We start from the raw sequence: 16,494 nt of genomic DNA, 5'->3' as shown, positions 1-16,494 counted from the left end.
AAAAAAAATACATCAGGTTCCATTCAAATTCATAGAACCAGTGATTTTTTTTACATTTTCTTAATATTTCTTTCCCCAATGTTTTTAATTTAATTTTTTTTAGTTTATAGACGTGACATAAAGAAGACAGACTGGATGATGCATAAAGGACTCCCACATATTCAAAACTACGAATAGAGATATTCCATAAACTTAACAAGAAAAACAGGGACATATTAACATTATAAAGCAGAACTGAATAAACTTTGAGAATCATTCATTAATTTTGAAGCTTTGCCAAGTGTCCTGTCTTGTGTTAATAAAGTCACCCTGTCATTGTTTCATAACTGTCTGCATGCAACCGCTTCCTCTTTTCTGAATCACGTTTAGTGAAAGGGGAAGGTCGGATAGCTTCCTTGATTTTAGCTTCTCTGACTCCAACAATCTGCTGGTCAACTGTGCATAAGAGAATGAGAAGCTATTATAGAAAGTAGTTCTCTTGTATAACAACATTCTTAAAGAAACCAGTAGTTTTCCAGTTACGTTTAGCCACGATGAGTCACAGAGAAAGTTTCCCAGAGGCTGTCGGGGGTCGATGACAGGAACAAGGATATTGTTTGATCATCGTGATGAGGTTAAAACCATTTGGCTCCAGTTTCAGAAAAGTCTGTGTTTTTCTTCTGGTTCTTGAATTTCAATAACCTTATATATTTGAGACAAGTGCACAGTGACTGTCTATCAGAAGTACTCAGATTTGTATGAGTATGAGGGGATTAATAAACTATGATGAGATTGGTTTATGGGTTAGATTAGTATAATACCTTGCAAAACTGCCACGCTATGTCATATTGTAAGAAACAGTAATACACTATAAAAACGCAGCCTTGTGAACATTTAATTCAACGAAAATGTTATTCTTCGAGTCTCAATTCCATACATTTTGGGCATTTTGATTGTTTAATGATCTTTTTTTTGTTTCCTCCTGTGCCACACTTTATAGCAGTGGTCAATGTATTTTATCTCTGGAGACTCTGGTTTCCTCGCCACAGTCCAGAAACATGTGCCTGAGGTTAAGTGGTCGATATACATTGATCATAGGTGTGAATGTGTGTGGTCTCTCTGCCCTGCGATGGACTGTTCAGTTTATTCAACACACACCCACAGTCAGTCTGGATTGAATAACGCGGTGGAGAACATGGAGGAATATGCAGCTTCTTTACGATGGAGGCTCAATTGCATTAAGAGACATCATCTTTAACTTCTGCTACTTCCCATTAAAACAGAAACTCTTGATTGAAAAACAATGAGGAAAAGAAATTCTTCTGGTGGGAAAACAGTCTCCAGTCGGCTTGACCTTTTCACACCCACCTAACATTTAAAGGGCGTCTTCTCCTTCCAGAAAGTGCCTGAATACAACAGAGAGCAGAGGACACGTGTTTATCAGGGCTTCGATTTCCCTTCCAGTTCCCATCATTATTGTTAAAACACATTAAAATCCTGCAAAGGGGAATCAAAACTCCACAGATTGATTTAAAGGCAGCACAGCTCTCCATTTTTCAGTGACGTGGCACAAATTGCAGGACATGACAAAACAAGCCTGACAACAATCTGCCCAGAGGAGAGGGACTGTTCTCTGTTTGTGGCACCCCCTGATTGGAGGGAAATCATGTTTCCTTGATGGGATAAAAACCGCAACAACTTTCCTCAGATAGTGGGAACCGTCACAGGAACTTTGTGTTTTAGGCCCCGTTTACAGAACATGTTCAAGTGAAAACAGAAAACTCTCATAGCATTCTGGGTGTCCGTTTACCCAACAAACTGAAAACTCAACTCTGTGGAACTTTTGGAAAACACTTGGTCTCCGTGTAAACGAGGAACAACCCAACTTTTCTGAATCGCTGCAAGACGATGACAGACGATGAAGTTGGATTACAGGTGACTCTCAACTACAAAGTCCCAGGAGAATATGGACTGGGAGTCAAGACACTCTGGAGGCAAACATTGTTGTTATTGTTCATCTACTCATGCAAACACAAAGGGGCTATTTACTACGGCTGTGCTGCACGTGTGCAGTGGCAGCATTTCCGCCATCTGCATGGCGGGCAAGACGGGCCTTGCATTTTCGCCCCATTTGGCCAAAAGAGGCATTACATAGCTCTTACATGCTATAATGTTATGTGTGAACTTACATACAGAACTAATTAAAATGTCTCAGAACCGTCAAGTGATTTGTGAAGATTCCCCAGAAGTGGGTGTGTCGAAATATACATTTTTAGAACCATGATGAAGATACATTTGAAGTATAAAATATGTTGTAATAGAAAACCATTAGTGTATGATTATTCCAATTTCTAACCACATAACTTCCACTGTGAAACTCAAAACCTCTCATTAGAAAACTTCCTATAATAACTTTTTTTTACTGCTCATGGATCCCAACGGCCAAAAACCGCAGCGGTGAGGCAGAGGTAGGTGCATTCCCAGACGGCTGCTCCAATCAGCCACAACCACTGGTGTGGGAGGGTATCTCCACGCTTCCTGCACAACTGTATTCAGAGCAGACTTATGAGGGGAAACGATGCAATACTTTAAGCAAAACTTTGGGTCTTTTTTTTTTAAGACATTCGGTGACAATTTCTGCCTATTTAAACTTTTTTTTTTTAAACAATAAGTTCTACATTACCATGTCATTTTTGTTCAGTTTTCCACTTATTTTGTGATTTTTATCATATAGAAGCAACATTCAGTTCTGTTTCTTTAAGATACACTCTAAAAAGCCACAAATGTTTGTTTTTTAAAAACTCTTTCTTTAAATATTACCAATTGAAATCCTCTATGAGTTCCCCATAAAGGTTCAATCATGACCATCTACTGCTTTTCAGTTGAATCGCAGCGTACAGAGATTTCCTTGAATCTCTTGGTGATATTATGCAATACAGATTTGCGCAATTTTTTTGTTCTGTAACATCTTTGTGAATTGCTGCACTAGTAAACCTACCCACTATTTACCCCTGCAGCAGGTGCTAATCACTACTCATATGCATTGCTGTGATGCTCTTTTGTTCAATCATGTGACTGTTGCGTGCTTTCATTATGCCATAATGACAGAAAAACCTGCATCAGATTGTGATAAAATCAAACTTGTTGATCCATAACAACTAAAAGCACGTTTTTACAAACTCACAAGAACAGCATGACTTTGAGATTAATGGTAGTTATATTTGGTATGCCTGTTACATTCATGATTTGGCCATCAACACAATTTTAATGACTAGAAAATTCTATATACTCAAAAAGAGATATATTAAAAGGAATTGTTCACATTTTTCATAAGGAACTATGCTTCTATTGGTCGTCTTTGAAATGAATAGAGAAAAATAAGCACTGCTAACCTTACAGAGATACCCTACCCTTTTCATTTTATACTTATCTATACGTTTATTCAAGCCTCTTTCTGTTCTTCTTTTTTAATATTTCAGTGATTCTATGTGTATTATGTTGTATAGACGCTTGAAGTAGAAAATGTATATGAAAAAAATTCAATTGTAAAAAAAAAGCATTCTAGTTTAGAAAGATTAAAATTTTCAGACTCATTTGAAACTATATGATTGATAATAAAGGTTGAAGAGACAACACGTTCCATAAGTTATATTTTTTACATCCTGTGGCTCATATTTCCTGAACTCTCTTGTATTTAAATGAGTGGTTTTATATGTATGGAGGCGCTACAGCGGCACCCAGCGGAGCTCAGGTGGAACTGCACCCAGCTCTCTACCTGTATGTAGTGTGGGAAACGCAGAGAAGTCACTCTGTAGCGCTCTCTGGGATTAAAACATTGCTTCCCCCCCCCCCTCATCAACATATCCTCGAGCCGTGGCGATGATTCGGCTTAGAGAATCAACTTTGCCGTCCCGGTTCAGCCTCTGGGAGCAGGTGCGGGAGTGAATGTGAAAAACCGAGTGAACTTCTCTCTTCTCCCGTCGACGCACTCAAACCTCGACACAATCAGGAAGTCCGGGGATTTCTACTTTTCCACCCCCAGGCTTGAAAAGACGAAAAACCCGGCAGGCACAGGTTGATTTGTAGAGGAGATAATGAGTCGTCTCGGCGCGTGAGGCACTCCGGGTTCATTTAATTCGGCGGGGATTAACTTTGACTTTGTCGTGATTCGATACCTGGACGGAGGAGGATGGATGCCCCCAGCCTCACCGAGGACGAAATGGCAGAGATTAAAAAAGACGTGAGTATCGGGATGAAGTGGGAGAAGAAGAAGATACACAAGCTTTCCAACGAGGTGGGGGGGGGGGGGGGGGGGTGTCGAATGGATTTGTGCTGAAACTTTGGCGTTGAAGGCCCGTGGAAGGAGGAAATAGACCACCACACCCTCTGTGTGGCCACACCACGGGGGTTTTTCATGTAAAAAAAAAAAAGGAGGAAAACACATGGCATAAGTAAAAATGTTTAGCTGTTTTACACGGATGTATTCATAATATCTGATTTCTTGTGGATTTGTTAAAAGGGCAGCGTGTGAAATTGAAGTAATACCACCTTTGTGCTGAGGGTGTCAGTAGTGAGTCAATTCAGGCTCCCGTTGCCGAGACGTCACTGTGAAAGTTAAAATACTTAACTTTCGTTGCGTTTTGGGGTCCATTTACATGACAACAGTGCTCGGAGTGACTGAAAACCTTTTGAAAATGGCTCTTAGGTGGAACTTTTCAAAAATTTGACTTTTAATATCGCAATGTAGATGTAGGAAACTGCTACAGCATATGTTCACAACGGCCATAGTAAACTGTTGTTCTGCAAGATGGGCAAGCAGCTGGACAATAACAATCTGTTAATTTAATTATTCATTACATTTTCCTTATTGACATGAGGGGCAATATGTCAAACATATGTCGCAGGGGCAGAATTTAAAGCTCAAACATGGACCACAAAGGGTGGACAGATTGTGATCTGTCCCTGCCTTCGCCCATAGTTGGTTGAAATTGTGTTCAGCCTCCTGCAATCTCAATTTAGATGAAGCATTTATGAGAGATGATTCAGTGGATGCAGAGATTAAGCACATTGTGTATGTTCATAGCTGTGATCTTGATCCAGATGATCACAAAAACGTCGAGTAAGTTCCTTCATGACTATGGCACTTTTTCCAGGTGCTGACCAGGATGCGCCACTACCTCTGCGAAAGGATCCGGGCCGACCGGCACCTGGACTTCCTGCGCTCCCGCAGGATCCTGACCCGGGACGACGCGGAGGACATCAGCTGCAGGACCACGCAGTCCAAGAGGACGGGCCTGCTGCTGGACATCCTGGCCGAGAACCCCCGCGGCCTGGACAGCCTGGTCGACTCCATCCGCGAGATGCGCTCACAAAACTTCATCATCACCAAGATCACAGACGAGGTGCAGAAGGCCAAGAACGAGAAGATCGAATCCCTCAGAGGTGAGAGTCACAAACCCAGTTTAGACCTATGGCGTGTTTTAGATACTTTGAAAGGAATTTAGCATTTATATTGCGCTACATCTGTATTTGTTAGTATAATATTTTTACTGACTTGACTGATCCCAGAAGAAATGTCGCACAACACACCAAAGAATTTTACTTTTGATTACACGAAATGGATTTTAGCACTATTGTTTGTTTTTCTTCCTTATAAACACTGTGTTAATGGTCAAAAGTCCGATTATGGGGCCGGATATTTTTTAACCAGTTGATTAGCATGCTAGAACCAATAGCTAAGAGGTTTAGACCGTGTTTACACATTTCAGTTTATCGTTTTCAGAAAGGTTTACGCAGCAGAAACACTGAAAATTACAAAGTTAGGCCTCTTGTGGGTGCTGTTGTTTTTGTAATATAACCACAAACATGCACAGACGACAATATTAGCGACATGCGGATAAGGTTTATTGTCAAGTACTATTAAAAAATATGAATATTTCCACAGTATGAGGAATTTTTGGGGAGAAGAATGTGCTAACCAGTCTATCCTTAAACATCATGCTATAAACACTTACTATGGCAAGAAGTCATGACACTGGAGGCCACCATTGTTATTTTTGTCCATCTATTCGCACAGAAGAACTATTCACTATCCGATGTAGCAGAGAGTTGTTAAAAAGTTTAATTTTCCCCGTTGGGACGGTTTCAAACATCTAAAACCCAACTAAAGTTTTGCCTTTTCACTTGAAAACATTGTCTTAGATGTGCAGCGTCTGTTGTTTTGTAATAGTTTGTTGATTATTCTTGTTTGGCGTGGCTACAGAGGTTAGCATGCTAGTTTACAGTCACTTCTGTAAAAGTAAGTCGTGTTTTCTGTCACTAAACAGCAGGGGGATCCAGTTCGTCAAGGCAGGCCACCCTCAGCACTCCCACTTCAACCAGCGACCTCCCCACCTCCTTCTCGCACAACTCCACCCTGCTCTTCCACCCCGATGGAGAGCAGAGCCCGTCGGCCTCGGACCTCGGCACCTCGCTCACCCTGCCGTCGCTACAGAGGGGCGGCGAATTGGCCTCTGTGGCCGGCGCCAGCGTGGCTTCCGCAGGCACCGCCTCGTCCAGCCTGCCGCGGCCCGGAGACCCCGGTGCGCCCCCGCTGCCGGACGAGGTGATCGTGGAGTCTCCCTCCAATCTGGACGCGGGGACGCCGGGCTGCACCAGCACCGGCGGGGATCCCAACTTCCAGCCGCTGCGGTCGCGCTCGCTGACCCCCACGTCACATAAAAACATCTTCTGAGACGGTTGTGACGCAGTGAAAAGAGACAAACAAGCACAGTCAAGAAAAAAAAAGCACAAAAGATGTTTAAAAATCAGCTGTATCTTTTAACATTTCTCAAGTTAAACAGGAAAAAAACTTTTTTTTTTTCAAAGACAACGTGAAGCAATTTTGAAGGTAAAATATGTAAGTTACAAGTAATATAATTTTATTTTTTTTGTATTTGGTAGCACTAGAGCATCCAGTCTGCCCCTCAGTCTCACTACCGGGACAGACCAGATGCTAGAAAGGCTTAACTGTGCTGTGGGACTAATCAAACTCGTTTTAAAGATTCAACCAAAGCTGCCCTCAGGTTGCTCTCGCTTCTGCTCAGACTTTTCTATGTTTCTGCATTACTGGGTCCTTCTCGCTTCTGCTATCACTGTGTTGAGATTTGCATCTTTTGGCGTTGGAACATGGTGCTCACACTAGGATTTGCAGCCTGGACAGAAAAGACGCTAGAGGACATTAAAGTAGCATTTCCACAATGGATGCCACTGACTTTGACGGTAGTATCTACCCACTTTTATGCATTAGGCGGCAACAACGAATCACTACACCGCTGTGTTGTCAATCTTAGCTGAATAGCGTGTGTGATCACCTCTTTTGTGTGTTGGTGGAGGCGTTGAGTCGCTGTAGCCTCCAGTCTGTCCTCACTCTGTAGTTTTGGAAGTGTGTTTTGGTTGCTTGGTGTTTAGTCTCTTTTGGGGGGGGGGCTGTGGATGGATTAACTCACTACACCACCTAGTGGTTCAATTTGACATTACAAGAGCAGACAGGCTTGTTTGCTAACCCCCCCCCAAAAAAAAAAAAAAATAAACCGTGTCTTTTGAGATCTTCATGGTTACTGTTTCTTTCCATTATGTTGATTTTTTTTTATTTTTTTTTATTAGTTTTTCCTAAACAAAGAATGCAAGTCCTTCTTTTGATGGACTATTTAATACGTAATAGCTCTTCCGACACTTTACAATAGTACTCAAGATGTTCACATTTCTCCATCTGGCAAACATTTTCTACTCTTCTATTAAAATCATGGCAGCTGTGGTTTAGTTGCAGACAGAATAAAACACTTATACACTGGAATGACTCCTTGGGCATATAACGTGTCTGTGTATAAAATGAGCCAGTTTGGTCTTTTAAAATGCTTTTATCAATGTTTCTATTTTCCCCCCATCACTACATGATTTGTGAATCACAATGTGGGAAAACTATGTGACTGTTGTCTTTATTCACTGGTCATGTACAATCATCTGTTTCTTACTAAAGGTTTTATGTATGAATTCAACTTGTGATTCTTTATTGGTGACTGTATTAGGAAAATTAATATTTAGCTGTTTTTTTATCACATCAGCAGAGATATAGAAGGTTCATTCATTATGTTGCAATGTTCTCTGAAAATACATGATTTTGAAAAATCAAATTTGAGGGGGGAAAAAAGCCTATTTTAAATTTGTTCTAGGTGAACTGAAGAGACCGTCACTCATTTGTAGTGTTTTAGGATAGTGACTTCAACTCTTCAATTATAGATCCATCACTGCGTTATAAACTATGCACTTAGAAACAACACAATCTTTCCCAGACTGGACTGGATCACAACTCTGTTCCCATTGCAGCACATTCCTGCATGAGGCTCGAATTAGTGGAAATGTTACTAGTTAGACCCCATTTAAACAAGAACAATCAACTGGAAACCAGAATTTCTGAATTTCAGGTATGTACAGAAACACCAAAAATGCTGAAAACAATGTAGTTTGCATATCCTGCCACTAGTGGCTGCTGTTTTTTTGTTGTTGTACGACCACACCTGAATCTCTACAGAGAACAATCACGCTCCATTAAACAGTCATATTTTTAATAGTATTCAAACCACCTCAGTATTTGGAGTATTTTAGAAATATGTTTCCATGTATGCAGATGATATTGTGGTAAATGTTAGTAATTATATACTTTGTTTGAGAAGTATTAAACATAACCATCACTCTTGGATCCATGATTGATGATACACGTGTGCTATTACTCATGTAGTACTTGTTTCAGAAACGTTTGCACTCTTAAAAACATTGTGCCCTTTGTGAGTGTTTTTTGAAAAGTGCCATTTTCACTCTAGCAAAGCCTTTGTGTCAACCAACGGCAAAAATACACAACTAAAGATGGTCAAATGTACAGAAAAAACATAAATATGTCCTGAGACTTGTAGTACCAGTGTTCAACACTAGGTGGTTCTACAGGTTCCCATGTCAGAAAATAGACTGTTGGTGTTTGTTGGGAAACAACTCATTCAAGCAAAAGTATCTTTTAAATCATTATTCAAAATGTACATTAAAAATGTATTGCAAATGGAGAATGTGTTCATATTTTTATCAGGAAGACGTGTACAGAGGAGGATCCTGTAACCCGGGGCTTTTGTTATTTTGTCTCTTATGGAAAAAGTGTAAAGGCTCAGAGTGACACAGAGGAGTGACTGTCATTGTGGTGAAGCTGCTGCGGTGAGCAGATAACCATCGTCTTCGCAGAGAGATCCTGCTCAGTGATTTCTGGGCAACCGGTGTGCAGCAGGCGCAGGCAGGTAGGTCCGTCATTTCATCTGTACGTCATGAATAATGTTGATTTCACTGGTTAAAAATCCTACAGTCCACAATGTCCATGGTTTTTTGGGTTTTTTTTTTCTACATTACTGTAGCACGGTATGTACCCCAGGATGAGACAGAAAAGAGTGACACAAGCAGGCGAACCAGTTTGATAGACATCAGTATGACTGGAATGGCTGAAAGATTTCAGATGTATAGTGAAAGGAAAGTAAGAAGTTTGTCAAACATCTTTTGTGGATGGAGGCGATGGACGACTCGGGCCCGCTGATGGCCCCCAGGCCGGACGACAGGAACGGCCACTGCGGATGGAGGGCTCACGCCAAGGACTCTAAAGCTGTGGAGGATCTCAGACGGAGACTGAAATACTTCTTCATGAACCCCTGTGAGAAGTACAGAGCCCGGGGCCGGAAGCCCTGGAAACTCCTGCTGCAAATACTGAAAATCGCAATCATCACGGCCCAGGTAGAGCAGATTATATGTCATTACTTCTCTGTGAAGGATTTCACTGTCGCCTGTCTGGAACGTTTGAGTTCGAGCAGCTTAGTGTTTCCTCTGGAGTTACTGTATTGTTGTGTTAAATAGCTGGTACACTTTTTCTTTCGTCAGGCTTAGAACAGACTAGATACTAGAGTGACTCACTAAGTCAGTGGTATTGCTAAAATTATATTTATATTGATAAAATGCTTTGTGTTTTAATATTAGCCACTGTAACCTCCATCCCTTTGTTTTTTCCAACATGAAGGACTGATAATGACGCTAGTTTTGCCTGTACTTTTACCACGTTGTGAAAAATTAAGCGAGGGCCAATTGATCTTTTGCAGCACATTAAATTCTTAGAAATCCCCCCCAAAATCCCGTAACCTTTACGTATGTACAGATAGTCGCTAGTTATTTGCCTTACACGCTCACCCCTTTTTCTTTTTTCAGTTAGTTTCATTTGGCCTGAGCAACGAGATGATGGTCACGTTCAAAGCCGAAAGTCAGATGACGTTTCGACATTTGTTTCTCAAAGGATACAAGGACCACACACTGGGAAACTACGCACTTTACACTAAGACAGACGTCTACGATCACATCCACCACATTATCAACAGGGTACTGAACTTTGACATTTTGTCGCATCTTGTGTGTGATTTTAGCCGCCTGAAATATTTGTCACTCTTCTATGTTTTTTTTTTTTAGTACATCAATCTCCAAAACCTGACCGTGAGTAATCTTGCGTATGAGGAGGTTGAGGGGGAATACACTCCTCTAACCATCTGCCAAGTCTATTACAGAAGCAGCAACATCGACCCCGGGAACGACACCTTCAACATCGACCCCCATATCGATAAAGGTAGAAACACAAGATACTCTAAGTATACTACTTCTGTGCTTGAAGTCTAACTGTAGAGTTCATTCTCCTATTTTTTCCCCCTGTAACCATTTTAAATAGATTTAGTAGTTTTAGCCATTTTAATTTCGTTCACCGTTTTAGCAATTGTAGCAAGTTTACTTGTTCTTGCCATTTTCTAGCAATTTTAGTCATTTTGGCTATTTTGATTTTGACCTTTTTAAGTAGATTTAGCTATTTTAGCCATTTTTTAAGGGAATTAACAATTTACTGTTAGAGCCATTCTTGCAAGTTTTAGCAATTTTAGCCTCATTAGTTGGTTTTGCTTTTTTAAATTTTTTTTGTATTTTTGCTGTTTTAAACCATTTTAGCGACTTTTAGAAATATTGGTGAATTTACTGTTTTTGTTTTGTATGTTCTTGAATCATTATCAGAAATGTAACCTATTTTCTTTTTAAATGTTAGCAATTTTGGACTTTTCTGAACTATTTAACATGTTTTGATGTATTTCACAAATGTTGCTCATTTGAGATATTTCACCTTCTATAGACTGTTTTTTCACAATTTCAAGCAATTTTAGCAATTTTCACATTATGCATTTTCTTATAGTATCAGCTATTTTAGGCATTCCTAAATGTTGATGCCATTCTGTATGTATTTAGTAGTATTAGCAATTTTGATTGTTTAAATGGCTTTAACAATTTTAGCCAATTTTAGCAGTTAGAATTTTATCTTAAGTTGGGACAAATGAACATTTCTCTTAATTTCAGCAGTTCTGGGTGATTTCATTTTCACCTTTTCTAGTATTTTTAGATATTTTAGGTTGTTCTTGCTAATTATACAAAATGTTATAAGTTTCAAGCAGATTCACTTTCTTTTGTATGTTTTACTATTTTTTTGTGATTTCGGCCATATGCGCTTTTTACCTTTTCTATTGATTTTAGTTATTCTTGCCATTTTACCAATTAAGTTTGCCAGTATCTTTTAAAGATTTGTTTCCTTAAATTAATATAATGTTTTGGGAGTAATGCTCGTTGGTTAGCTGGCAAACTTCATCTGACACCTCTGCAGCATTAGTACTCAAACATATCATCACATTCTGGTGATCATTTTATAACTATCACACAATGTGTCCTTTAGAATATTAACAAACTGGTAAATAATCGCAGCCGTGGAACATATCTGTACTGTTCTAGCTAATGTGGGTTGTATCCAGGTTTCCTGTAATAGATATTTATGGAAGCTGATTCATAACCGGATTGGAAAATATTCACAATGCAGACATGAAAAGAGGAAGCACTGAAACCACTGTGGTATATAGTGATATGAAGAAATGGGCTTGATTCTGATCCCGTGGCCTCTTTGCCCCCGTACAGACTGTGTTTCCATATACCCACAGCAATGGCTGGATGACAACAGCTTGCCAACACAAGTCAACTGTTCTCTGGACTTCAAAAGGTGACCGGACTGAAAATACAGGTTTTCCCGCTCGGTGGTGATAGTGCAGTCTGCTGATGCGCACTTTTGTGTGTGTGTGTGTGTGTGTGTGTGTGTGTGTGTGTGTGTGTGTGTGTGTGTGTGTGTGTGTGTGTGTGTGTGTGTGTGTGTGTGTGTGTGTGTGTGTGTGTGTGTGTGCGTGCGTGCGTGCGTGCGTGCGTGCGTGCGTGCGTGTGTGTGTGTGTGCAGGCTGCTATCAGTGAACATCTACCTCACTCTGAAAACCATCAACTTGCAGACGGTGCGACACCACGAGCTCCCCGACTGCTACAACTTCAATGTCAAGGTGGGTCAGACCCGTTCTCGCAGATAACAAGCATGAACTGGATGTCTCACCAACCTGGCTCTTCCTTGTTTTTGACACACAGATTGTTTTTGATAACCGCGCACACAGCGGGAGGATCAAGGTCGATGTGGAGAATCATGTGAGGATTTATGAGTGCAAAGACTGGAACGTGGAGGGATGCTGTAAGTTTGGACTCATGTAACAGTTACAGTTATGTTCAGTATGTTTAGAGGCGGTTCTTATTTCTTATTTCTTCATCATTGTTCAGTTTCAGCCAATGTTAAGCCAAATTTCTCCTTGCAAACAGGTAAATTAGAAGAGATGTGACAGAGTTGATAATCAGAGACTCACCGCTTGTTGTTTTCATCTCAACGTCTTATTAAACTACACCAGAACAAACCAACAACCAGCAGGTGGACGACTGATTTAAAAAGCTCCAGACATCAAATGATGGGGATTGTTTTAATGTTGTGTCAGTCACCCTGGTGTTAATCAGTAGTTGGTGAGACTGCTACTATACCCAGCCTCATAAAGGCTAATAAACTAGATTATTAGAAGGTTTGAATTGTGTACTGAGAAATAAGAAAACAATTATCTTCACCTTCTGTTTCCAGGCTTGCAGTGTTTACAATTAAAAAAAAAAAAAAAGGCTCCTTATCCTCCTGATTGAATAAAGACAAGGGTCTCGGACTGTGCAGCTAAAATGCTAACTCTACAACTAACTTCCAGTTCTGGTTTCCAGATGGGAAGAACGATTACCTCCTCTTGTCCTTCGATTCTGTCGTCATCCTCGCCTGCTTGACCTCCCTCGTCCTCTGCACACGCTCGGTTATCAATGGCGTCCAGCTCCAGTTCGTAAGTTACTGGACACGCGGGACATTTCTGCACCGACACAATCTCCAGAATGGTCGTCATGAAATTACAAGTTTGTGTCTTTTTTTTCTTCTTTTTTTTAAATTAAAAAGTACATTGTCAATTTAGTTAATCATACTTTTGTGCACTAGCTGTGCGTAGTAAGTCACTCTGATATCCTGTTATAGAAATTTCCAAAGTCACTTACTGTACCACCTAGTGGTATGAATCGGTATTGTAAGACGTGATGGAGGACTGCTAGTTTGTCATCTTGCTAATTTCCTTTTATATCGCTGCAGCATAAAACATGAACGTGACTAAAAATGTTGTTTATTCATTTTTTCTTCAAAATTTCAGGTTTACTTTAAATGGAAATATTACACTTCTTTTAGACTGAGGCACGTATGTCATAAAAAGCATCATTGAGAGGAAAAAATTAAAAGTTGTACTGCTGTATAGAGGTATTTATTTGTTGTGCACAGATGTAACTGCAACCTCCTGTGAATTCTTCTTTGGATTTTCACCCATCTTTGCTTTCTCTGCGTTTCTCCAGTACCGTACCTCACAAGTATCTCACACACTGTGAACTCTTTCTGCTACTCTGTTTACATTTTCTGCTGCATAGATTAAATTCTGCTGAGTTATGGTTTCTCTTTGGCAACATCATTCCTGCTGTCAGTCAAATACCATAGTAATGGAGGTTTTTCTGTGACGCTCTAGCAACATTCTTGCTTAGTGACATCTACTGGTCCCAGATAATATCTACCGTTATATTTTAGCATAGGTTGCTTCTTAATTTAAATTCCAAGACCAGCCAAACTAATAAAAAAAAAAAAAAAAAAAGTGTGACTTATGGTCCAGAAAATACAGTATATAATCTACCATCAAGTGTGTCTGTAATCTTTTGTTTCTGTAAATTTGTTTACATGTGCAGGAGTTCAACATATTCTTCCACGCATATTACAATAAAATTGTAAGCTGGTCGGACAGATTGGAGTTTGTGAATGGATGGTACATCCTCATCATTGTCAGCGACACGCTGACGATCGCCGGATCGGTGCTGAAAATTGCAATCCAAACAAAGGTTTGTTAATTTTTTGTATCCTGTATTGCACCTTCCAGACATAAGATATTGGAAAAAGGAGCTTTATGGAGTATTTATCATTTAGGACTCCAGCTTGAACTTTAGTGATTCTTTTCTGTTGGCAGTTCTTGACTAACTACGACGTCTGCAGCATCCTGCTGGGAACGGCAACCATGCTGGTCTGGGTTGGTGTGATTCGTTACCTTGGTTTCTTCAAGAAATACAACGTAAGACCTTCAGTGAAACAGTCTCACGCGGCATGTACAAGTCAAATTCAACTGCAGCAAACCGTCTGTCCTCGGTTGTTCTTCAGATTCTAATCTTGACCCTGAGGGCCGCGCTGCCAAACGTGATCCGTTTCTGCAGTTGCGTGGTCATGATCTACCTCGGGTACTGCTTCTGTGGCTGGATCGTACTCGGGCCTTACCATGACAAGGTCTGAAATCATTAACCGGGACAATATTTCAGCATGAATGCGGTTTGTTGAATCCCTCCAAGTCTCATAGCTGCTCTGACTTATCTTCCATCCGTCTGTAAATGTTTTTTCTCCTTCCAGTTTCGAACGCTCGCCAAGGTGACCGAGTGCCTCTTCTCTCTGATCAATGGGGACGACATGTACGCCACCTTCCTGCACCTTAGGGGCAAAACCTACATGGTGTGGCTTTTCAGCAGGCTCTACCTCTACTCCTTCATCTCCCTCTTCATCTACATGGTGCTCAGTCTCTTCATCGCGCTCATTACCGACACCTACGAAACCATCAAGGTCAGTCTGAGAAAAACCCACCAAGCATCTTGCAAGAATGTCATCTATCCTTAAAGCTGAGGGTTCTACCTTGTCTTCCTCAGCACCACCAGAAGGACTTGGAACCAGTGTCAGAGCTCCAGGCCTTCATCGCAGAGTGCAGAGATCAACCCGACTCTGGAAGATACCAGATTGACGACGGGCTGCCGACCTGCTGCGTGTCTCCATGTGGATGCTTGGGATGAAACCAGAAGATGTAGCTTCTGCTTTTGTTTACTGGAAACTGTAATTTATAAAGTGCCATATCTCCAGAAGGAAAGACTTCACAACCTCATGATGTTATATTCAGCTTTTGTATTTAAATGTAATACTTTTTCTTGCATTTGCTGGATTGATCATAAAAATCACCCAAGAAAACTGCAGTTTGATCTTAATGTGATAAGTTCTGTATATTCATGGTATGAAACGAATACGTACTTACTTGTATCTATTTCAGGAGAAACCTAAAAATGAGATACATCCAACAAATTCTGCCAATAAAGAAGAAAGTGAGTTTTTAAAGACATTTAATAGTTCCAGTCCCTTTCAGACAAAAGTCCCTCAAAAATCATCTTGGCCCAATAATGTAAAATGCTACATTTTTGGTTTGTTTGCTATTCAATCAATTTAGAATGGGGGGCAATTTACAAAAAATAAAACATTACAGATGAGAAGCCTGAATCTGAAATATGCTACAAATCAAATAAAATGGTATTTCTATAAATCTAAACAAGTATAGCCTAATTAATATTGTGAAGATCAGAGTGAGTATACAGAAAATTCAGATAAGTTTCATATCTATTATATATGATACTCAAAGTTTATTCAAAGGTGAATTATATTTTTATACATTCAAAATATGCCTCCATTTACATATCAAAATAATATCTCCTGAGAACTAAAGACTGAAGTACAGATTCTCAGATTTTACTCATCATGTTTTATTATGTTTCACTAATCCTTCTAAAAAATGAACTTTTAATTTAAAACTATCTAAAATTGGCTGAGAATTAATGATGACAACCAAGTACAGGAATGATATAAAATATCCATTCAAAGTCTGAATGAAGATACAAATAAATATTGTCAATAACTTTTCTGTTTTAGGAATCATTTTTAACAATATATTTTGTAACAGTAGACTCACAAACACATTAGTTTATTCGTTACATATATCTACATCTACTGTTACATGTTTGTATAGCTACTTGTAGTATACCATTATGTGTCTACTCATATATGTCCACTTATACTGAATGTGATTTCTGGGTCTACTTACATATGTTTAAATGTCCCCTTTGCTATGGCTTCGTGTCTTTTTATATATGTCTATGCGTCTAATT

The 16,494-nt window shown here is 39.9% G+C and overlaps 2 protein-coding genes across 2 annotated transcripts; both read left to right on the top strand.

The window, feature by feature from the left end:
• The first annotated feature begins 3,905 nt into the window (after window positions 1-3,905).
• On the top strand, window positions 3,906-8,004 carry bcl10 (BCL10 immune signaling adaptor). The gene is made up of 3 exons (XM_080503185.1): window positions 3,906-4,219; window positions 5,133-5,421; window positions 6,306-8,004. Exons 1-3 carry the CDS (start codon window positions 4,169-4,171, stop codon window positions 6,710-6,712), a joined length of 747 nt encoding a protein of 248 aa, XP_080359311.1. The 5' UTR covers window positions 3,906-4,168; the 3' UTR covers window positions 6,713-8,004.
• Window positions 8,005-9,564: 1,560 nt separating this feature from the next.
• Window positions 9,565-15,357, top strand: mcoln3a (mucolipin TRP cation channel 3a; the record flags this gene model as incomplete). The annotated part of the gene is made up of 12 exons (XM_080502997.1): window positions 9,565-9,780; window positions 10,246-10,413; window positions 10,501-10,654; window positions 12,028-12,109; window positions 12,338-12,434; window positions 12,517-12,616; window positions 13,177-13,289; window positions 14,221-14,370; window positions 14,496-14,597; window positions 14,684-14,806; window positions 14,927-15,133; window positions 15,217-15,357. 12 exons carry the CDS (start codon window positions 9,565-9,567, stop codon window positions 15,355-15,357), a joined length of 1,653 nt encoding a protein of 550 aa, XP_080359123.1.
• Window positions 15,358-16,494: the final 1,137 nt, after the last annotated feature.

This window comes from Blennius ocellaris (assembly GCF_963422515.1).
Source record: "Blennius ocellaris genome assembly, chromosome: 10".
Taxonomy (NCBI): Eukaryota; Metazoa; Chordata; class Actinopteri; order Blenniiformes; family Blenniidae; genus Blennius; species Blennius ocellaris.
This window is presented reverse-complemented; position numbering and strand designations above follow the sequence as displayed.

What these genes read in the sequence shown, in the direction of transcription:
- bcl10 (XM_080503185.1), top strand. Translation starts at nt 4,169, where the DNA reads ATGGATGCCCCCAGCCTCACCGAGGACGAAATGGCAGAGATTAAAAAA. An exon ending in TGGCAGAGATTAAAAAAGAC is followed by an intron (nt 4,220 to 5,132) that starts GTGAGTATCGGG and finishes CACTTTTTCCAG; the next exon opens with GTGCTGACCAGGATGCGCCA. An exon ending in GAAGATCGAATCCCTCAGAG is followed by an intron (nt 5,422 to 6,305) that starts GTGAGAGTCACA and finishes GTCACTAAACAG; the next exon opens with CAGGGGGATCCAGTTCGTCA.